Source organism: Volvox carteri (genome assembly GCF_000143455.1).
Source record: "Volvox carteri f. nagariensis unplaced genomic scaffold VOLCAscaffold_20, whole genome shotgun sequence".
NCBI lineage: Eukaryota > Viridiplantae > Chlorophyta > Chlorophyceae > Chlamydomonadales > Volvocaceae > Volvox > Volvox carteri.
Window position 1 is genome coordinate 1,526,135 of NW_003307563.1, and position 8,044 is coordinate 1,534,178.

General features: G+C 57.3%; 2 protein-coding genes across 2 annotated transcripts in view; one reads left to right on the forward strand and one right to left on the reverse strand.

The window, feature by feature from the left end:
* Nucleotides 1–1,671, forward strand: part of VOLCADRAFT_91335 (uncharacterized protein) — a gene marked incomplete at both ends in the record, with an annotated part of 5,086 nt that extends 3,415 nt beyond the window's left edge. The window contains one exon of the mRNA XM_002950741.1: nucleotides 1,613–1,671. Coding sequence (XP_002950787.1) covers nucleotides 1,613–1,671 — 59 coding nt within the window. The remainder of the gene's footprint in view (nucleotides 1–1,612) is intronic.
* Nucleotides 1,672–2,871: 1,200 nt separating this feature from the next.
* The window catches only part of VOLCADRAFT_117695 (uncharacterized protein), a gene marked incomplete at both ends in the record, with an annotated part of 14,190 nt that continues 9,017 nt past the window's right edge, over nucleotides 2,872–8,044 (reverse strand). Inside the window, 8 exons of the mRNA XM_002950845.1 lie at nucleotides 2,872–3,171; nucleotides 3,803–3,921; nucleotides 4,108–4,238; nucleotides 4,965–5,019; nucleotides 5,521–5,686; nucleotides 6,251–6,283; nucleotides 6,779–6,875; nucleotides 7,283–7,426. Coding sequence (XP_002950891.1) covers nucleotides 2,872–3,171; nucleotides 3,803–3,921; nucleotides 4,108–4,238; nucleotides 4,965–5,019; nucleotides 5,521–5,686; nucleotides 6,251–6,283; nucleotides 6,779–6,875; nucleotides 7,283–7,426 — 1,045 coding nt within the window. The remainder of the gene's footprint in view (nucleotides 3,172–3,802; nucleotides 3,922–4,107; nucleotides 4,239–4,964; nucleotides 5,020–5,520; nucleotides 5,687–6,250; nucleotides 6,284–6,778; nucleotides 6,876–7,282; nucleotides 7,427–8,044) is intronic.

The window sequence follows — 8,044 nt, forward strand, 5'->3', positions numbered from 1 at the left end:
TTGTTTGTTTACTGCCACCGCCGCCGCCACCGCCGCCGCCGCCGCCAGGGGGTTCTCCGTTCAGACCTCCGTGCAGATCCCCCCTTTCCCCACCCCGACCCTACTTTGGCTGTTGAGACCGCCTCTCTCGAGGCCCTCTCTCCAGACCTGGCTCTCGCCGTCTGTGCCCCTGCTGCAAGAGTGGTGTTCGCCTGCCCGCCTGGTTGCACCATCATGTATGCATCATCACAACTCTTCCGGGTCCCCGGCCGTGTCCGTTGTTCGTTAGGTACAGAGCTCTTTTGTATTGTTTGGCGTGATTACGCTAAACAAATACAATAAAGAGGGGGCTGTTGTTAAAGTATACAGACGTGCATGTCGTACTGATACTGCTGCAGCTACTGCTGCGAGGAAGTGGCTGGGCATGGGAAACAAGGGACTATGGGCAAGGAGGCGGCAGGGGGGGGAAGGGGGGGAGGAAGGGGGGGAAGGGGAGGAGGGAGAGGGGGAGGAGGGAGAGGGGGAGGGGAAGGAGGAAGGGGGGGAAAGGGGAGGGGGAGGAGGGAGAGGGGGAGGGGAAGGAGGAAGGGGGGGGAAGGGGAGGAGGGGGGAGGGAGAGGGGGAGGGGGAGGAGGGAGAGGGGGAGGGGAAGGAGGAAGGGGGGGGAAGGGGAGGAGGGGGGAGGGAGAGGGGGAGGGGGACTCGTCCCTGGATTCTCTAGTGGCAAGGTTGCGGATGGACGCATGTACGGCAGCGGTGATGGATGCTTTCCGACGCTTGGTGTGTGTGTGTGTGTGTGTGTCTGTGTGTGTTGGTTCAGTGATTTGAACCGCTGCCACTTCTTCGTCGTTGTCTGCTTGCTGCTGGGCCATCAGACTTGGAAAGTTTTTGCCATCGTAGCGGCGGCGGCGGAAGGGGAGGGGGACGAGGAGGACGAGGAGGACGAGGAGGGGGACTGAGAGAATCTGCGTGTGCGAGTCAGTGAGAGAGGAATCCCCAAAGAGATATGACTTCTGACAGCACGTAGGGGTTTTGCGGGGTGTATATTTGTGTGAGTTGGGAGGGGAGGGGGAGGGGGAGGATGGCGGATGCCATGTGGCTGCCGATGTGAAATAATACACGCAGTTCATGTCCTCCCGTGGCTCCGTGTGTGTAACTAACATAAAGACATACTAAAAAACATAATATTGTGTTTGTGTGTGTCAACAAACAAATATAGAGAGACATGTTATATGTACCCACAGCGGTACCCACATACCGTACATACAAACGCACGCATGGTCGACTTTTCGAGTCCCGGAGGGTTCGATTACCACCACCACATCCAATCCACAATCCGGAAGATCATTCATTGCGGCTATGAAGATCATTATAAAACACACACGGCGGGGACATACATACACGTGCATACATCCATACAGACATAAGACATAAATTAATATTCACGAAGACGCAATCGCCCGTACTCGCCCGGGTTTCCCACTCCCACACACACACACACAACTTTTCCCCGCCTCTCCCTCTTCCTCCCCACCCGACCTTGCCGCCTGTCCTGCGGTTGAGTACCGTTTCACAAGGGCCTTACGACCTCCTCCTCCTCCTCCTCCTCCTCCTCCTCCCCCCCCCCCGCCAGCAGCAGCTCCGCACCCTCACACACCCTTCCTGCCCGCGAACACCCGCTTAGGGCGCTAAGGCAAAATTGGGACGTCAAGTTGAGTTGTGCAGCTGCTCACACACCCCACACATGTGACTTCTCTCCAGCCACTTCTCCAACAACAACTTAGGGTGCAATCCTGACTCCGCGAGGCTCCTCAGTTCGGCATCAAAAAACGCAAAAAACGCAAAAAGACATCGCTTACACGAAAGGCGAGGATACACCACACCGTACAGTCTACTTGCGAGCACTAAGTTGATGCGCCGTTGATCCGCTAGATTTGGTTGGATGCTGGTGGTGAGTTGCCGAACCCAGCGAATACATTCGGAAGTCGGATGAGGTGAACGGATCAGGGTGCCCCTCTCGCAGGGGAGAGCAGGGAACTGCCTCCAAGGGAAAGGGGGCCGCTGGTGAAGCTTAACCACCCTGTAACGACATACACCACACCGTACAGTCGTACAGCCTCACACGCTCTCCTGATCTCGACGCAACGTTTTCCGCCTCCTACCCCAAGACCCACCTACCCCCCCGGGCCGTACTGCAGTACTGCAGTACCAACACAAGAAAACCTCGTACACGTGTTACGGCACCACACTAGCGCCAGGGGCGGGGAGGTTTTATCTCATCATTAGTTCCCAACTCCTAACTCCCAATACCCAACTGATAGCAATTTCCCAACGGTTCCCCCAGCTGTGCGCCACGGAACCCGGTACATACGACACACATACACACACACACAGAGACACACAAACACACAGACACACAGACACACAGACACACACACACACACACAGACACACACACACACACACACACACACAGACACACACAGACACACAGACACACACACACACAGACACACACACACAAACACAGACACACACATACACACACATACACACACAGAGACACACACAGAAACATCTTCTTGGAGAGCTCCCGCCGCTACCCCCCCCTCCAGTTTATTTCACTGGAAAAGGGTAACCACACGTCGGTGGTGGCTAATCGGAGCTCGTTTCGGTAAAAATGATGGAATTGTTCTCCAGTGTACCACCATCCCCCCCTCGGCATTTCCCCCCTCCTCGCGGCTCAGACATTTACACACACACACACACACACACTCTCTCTCTCTCTCACTCGCTCTCCATTTCCTTGTTGCGTTCATACACACTTCTTGGTTCACACACACACACACACACACACACACGCATTCCCCTCACTTTTGTTATTCACTTTTCCTACCGCTTCCCTTGCCAATGGCTCCTGCGGTTGGTCATGATCTTGATCACACAGCACCCCCAATCCAGCACCTCGTCCTTCTTCAGCACCCGCCAGGATTGCTGCGAAGGGGGTTTGGGGCAGGAGGGGGCCAAACCGCCAGCGTCGCCGTCGCCGTCGCCGGTGGCGTGGCCGGCAGTGGCGGCAGCCGCAGCGGCGGCGGCTGCGGCGGCTGCTGCGGCCTCAGGGCTCGTGAGCGCACTGCACTCCGCCCGTACAAATTCACCCTCCAGCATTTGGTACGGCGGACGTTTTAGAACCTGTACGGCAACATGACGTGTCGCAAAAGCAGCGGAGAAACAAGCATGAAAAATGTGCTCCTACATGTAGGGGCTCACTCGGTGTTTTATAGGGGAGAGGGCCTATGTATGTATAACAAACAAACGAACAAACGTACTTACATACATACAAGTACGTCTGTTCGTTTGTTTGTTTGTTTGTTGTGCGTGCGCGCGTGAGGGAGGGAGGGAAGGGGAGGGAGCGGCTACGTGATGCGAGAGCAGAGGTGTACTGGGGAGTGCGACTGTACGTCGCCAGAATGGCGTTGGATGCCCCCCGGGTGGGAAAGCGCATGAGGCCTAGGGTCGCGTATCTTTATCTCCACACCCCCCACCCCACACCCCACTGAACCGCCCTAGGGCCCCTGTCTGGGTCATTTATACTTATATAGCATTCTATGGACAGTTCGCGAGCGACCTCTGGATTTATATTTGGATTTGGATCTGGATTTGGATCTGGTTTGTTGGCCTGGTTCGTAGCCCTCTGCCGGGTTGTCGGGTTACTCCCTCATTCCCCCCAATCTCTCCAATCCCCCCATTCCCCCACCCACTCCAAAAGCACGTCCCCGGACAACGGACAACGGACAACGGATACCCGCAACGGACAACGCACCTCGAACAGGTCCGCGATGTGGCTCCCGGGTTTCAGCAGCACGCAGTCCCTCAGGACCCCGGGCTGAGCCCCCTCAGCTGCCCGGGCCTTGGCGTCCAGACCGGAGCCCAACAATCCGGCTGGGGGAACCGGGGTGTGGGTTAGGGTGTGGGTTAGGGTGGGGGTGGGGGTGGGGGAACGAGGCAAACGAAACCTAAAAAGCCGGGAAGGAATAAGAGTTCTCAAACTCCGTGAAACACACAACACATACACACACACATACACACACACACACACACACACTTCGACACCCGCCCCGAACTCACCTGCCCCACTGGCAATGCCCCGGGCCGGTAGGGCGGTGTACGACTCCAAATCCGTTACCGGAAATACGGGACGTGGCGGCCGCATCGCCACCGCACACGTGAGCGCCAGCGCCGCTCCCGTACTGCCGTACCTGCAGTACAACAAATAGGAAAGACGGAACGTGTGGAAGCACGCCCCGCGCGCCGTCAAGGCCGATTACGTACCCCAACCACCCACCCCCCACCGGGGGTAGTCGCATTCCCGGTCGGGTCGTTTGGTGAGCGCCATGTCCCCGCGCGCGCGTGTGTATGTGTGTGCGTGCGTGTGTGTATGTGTGTGTGTTTTTCCCCCTCCCCCCTGGTAACAACACCCGATCCACACTGATCCCCACAGTTCATCATGCTGGGGACGCCGGCACTTGATACTTCGCTTGATCTTGCATCGCACGAATCCCGTTCCAAATACACACACACACACACATACACGTACATACATACACACAGGCAGGCGGCTGGCAGAAGTTAAGGCCTGACTTCTGCTCCCAGTCGATCCAGTCGACCCGGGTTCAAATCCGCCTGCCAGCTCCTCGGGTGTTTGAGGAGTGATGAAATGGGAGGTGGCCCCCCATCTTATGGACGGTGTAGGACGTGATAATATCAACTTGCGAGCTGACCAGGAACTAAGTTGATGCGCCGTTGATCCGCTAGATTTGGTTGGATGCTGGTGGTGAGTTGCCGAACCCAACGAATACATTCTGAAGTCGGATGGGGTGACGGATTAGGGTGCCCCTCTAGCAGGGGAGAGCAGGGACTGCCCCGGGAAAGGGGGCCGCTGGCGAAGTTAACCACCCTGTAATAACATACATACACACGCACACCTGCTCAGTACTGCGGTCCGAACCTTGGCCAGCTGCTGGGCCAGCTCCGGCGAATCTGTAAGTATGTAAGGTCCATGCGCGCGTGTGTGCGTGTGTGTTGCACGGTGGGGAGACAGGGGAAAGGGTAAGAAATACTTCCCGGTGCCGTCAAGGTGGGCGTCAGAGTAAGTGGAAGTGTGCGGGTCAGCGTACGTGTGCGGGTGGTGTGGAGTGGTGTGGGTGTATGGGGGGGGGAAAGGGGTTTCTAGCGCCTCCTGCAGAGCGGTGGTGTTGGGGTGTTGCGGAGGAGGGAGGGAGGGAGGAAGGTGCAACAGAACTGGGAAGGGGGCCTTCGGGGTTGGGGTTTCGGAGCGGTTATGATTTGGTGGTTGACGGTTGGGGGTTAGGGGTTAGTGACAGGCAGGAGCCTCGGGCCGCCACGGTCCGGGCGGATATCCCCCTTCCACTTGTCGGGTGCGGGCAGGAGACTGTGGGTATTAGATAGACAGATAGACAGGCAGACAGACAGACAGACACGTGCGCACCACGCGCAGACGGGCCCTGCGGACTGTCCCACCGGAAATTGCGACAACATCACCGGCGGCATCCGCGTACGACACCCGGCCCGCCCTCCGCTGGTTGCAGAGCCAGCGCTCCGTTGCGGCGCTTACGGGTACGGCGGGATCGTACGGCAGCGCTTGTCGTACTCTGGCGATATGGTCGGGTGAGGAGGCCATATCGGCCTGCGTGGTGGTCATGTGCGCGCGGTGTGGTGGACATGAGGCGCGTGACCCCGTGCGCCCACCCACCCCGAGTAAAATGGCGGGCGGGTGGGGGATTCATCATCATACACGTAAGCAACAGATCAGCAACTGCTGAGGCCGATTGAAAGGGGAGGAATACACGAAGGGCAAAAGCTAAAGTAGTCCAACAAGTTAACTGTTGACACACACACACACACACACATCCAAAGTACGGAACTGTTAGTAGAGTGGAGGGGGACGGGTCGTGCGTGTGTGTGTGTGGGGGGGGGGGGGGAGAGAGAGACTGGGGCTGGGGACGCGGGGAAGGAGGCGGGGTGTGCGCATTGAGGGACGGTGCGGGGTATGCATTGAGGGCCCTATTCGGGGATGCCGGGGGGAGGGGGGAGGGGGAATATGCGCGGGTCGGCGGTCAGGAGGGCGGATATGAAGGCCCCAAAACCGTACACGGGCCGTATAACCCCTGAACCCCTGTTTTTCATTGGCCGTTACGATACCGTTATATGACCGTTACGATACCGTTATGAACCCTGCGACGGGACGTACCTTATTAAGCGCTAGCAAGATGGGGAAGCGAGCCTGTCATAGAAGCGATAGTACGGCGAGGTGACGGCGGCGGCAACAGACAGCAGGGCGTGGGGGGAGAGGAGTGTATCCAATAGGCTTTGCGAAAAGGGAAGTACCATGCGCGGGAAGGTGAGAGAGCAGTGAGAGCTGTGCCAAGTGAGGTGGTGAACTGTGTCGGAGAGAGGTCCGAAAAAGGCGATTCGCGCATATTGAACCGCACCGAACTCTTTTTAACGACCGTACGACCGTATTTTCCATACCTCCCCAAACTACACCTCTCAATCCCCCCTTGGCCGTTAAGTCATACAAAGACTACTAGTCCTAACTAGACTCCTTCATTTCCAGTACTCGGGGAGGGTGGGGGAATAATAATGTTAAATTCTCTTCTGGCTCCCCACCTCCCCCCTCCGGCTATTTTTTCTTGTCCCTTCCCCGCGATGCCGCGAACAGACTCCTAGGATGCGTGGGTTAGTTAGTTTGTTATCAGTTAGTTCGTTAGTTACTCACCTGCAGGAAGTGCGCCACTAGTCTGTGCAGGTGTGCCTCAGTCCAATGCGCCAGGGAGGCCCCCTCCACCACCAGTGAACCCACAGACACGCCCACCCTAGAGGGGAGTTGAATTATTAGCGTCCGGGAAAAGGGGAGGGGCGAAGGAAGGGGGGGGGGAAAGAGATGGGGGGAAAACGGGGGGGTGGGGGGAGGCCGGCGCGGGGTTATGGAACAGAATGTCAAGAACACACACACACACGCACACACACACACACACAACACACACACACACCTGCAGGCATATGTACATACATACGCACACATACACGCACAAAGCCCACGAGCCGTTCGCGTTTGGTGACGTGAGTGTTGGTTGTTGAGTAGACGAGTGTGTTTCCCTTGCTTCCTCCCTTCCTCCCTCCCACCCACCCACCCCACTCGGGCCCCCCACCAACTTCCCAAGAGACTCTCCCCCCAACCCCAATCACGCATACACACACACGCGCATACACACACACGCACCTGGACAGCACCTCAGCTACCAACGCCCGACTCGCATGATAACCGGAAAATAGCTCCGGAAGCCGCGAGGGCTTGCGCAGTACATACACCCACTTCGCTCGTACGTTGTCGTACACCCAGCGGTGAAGCTCCTCGCGAACCCAGCTGTGTCCCGGGGGATGGAGGGGGCAGGGAGGGGGTAGGGAGGGGGAGGGGGAGGGTTATGGTGTCAATTTGGGGTAGGGTTCGAGACACACACACACACAGACACACACGGACACACACATAAGTTCGCGTCAAATGGGTGGGGCAGTGAGCGTACGTCTGTATGTGTGTATGTGTATGTAAATCATCTTTCGCATGCTGGCAAGATCAAGGCAAGCGGGGAAGCCACCTCTGGGTTTGTGTAGTGCAGTATATAGTGCAGCAAGTTGTGGGGTGTAATATATTGAAGTGTAGTGTAGTGTAGTGTAGTGTAGTGTAGTGTAGTGTAGTCTGTTCCCCGCATAGAGAGGGGGAGGAGGCGTGTGTCCGTGTTTGCCGGATGACGACCAGGCGACCAACACACCACCGCCACCACCGCCACCACCATCACCGCCACCACCACGCCCTCCTCTCCCCCTCCTCTTCCTTTCCCCCACCCATCCCCTCTCCCAACCAACAACTAAACCCTTCTCGTAAGGCCAATTGACTTAGCTGCAGTTGAATGAACGATCCGATTCCACGAAACCCCCAATCACCCATCCCTCCAATTATCTTTCCTCTAAACCTAACACTCTTTCC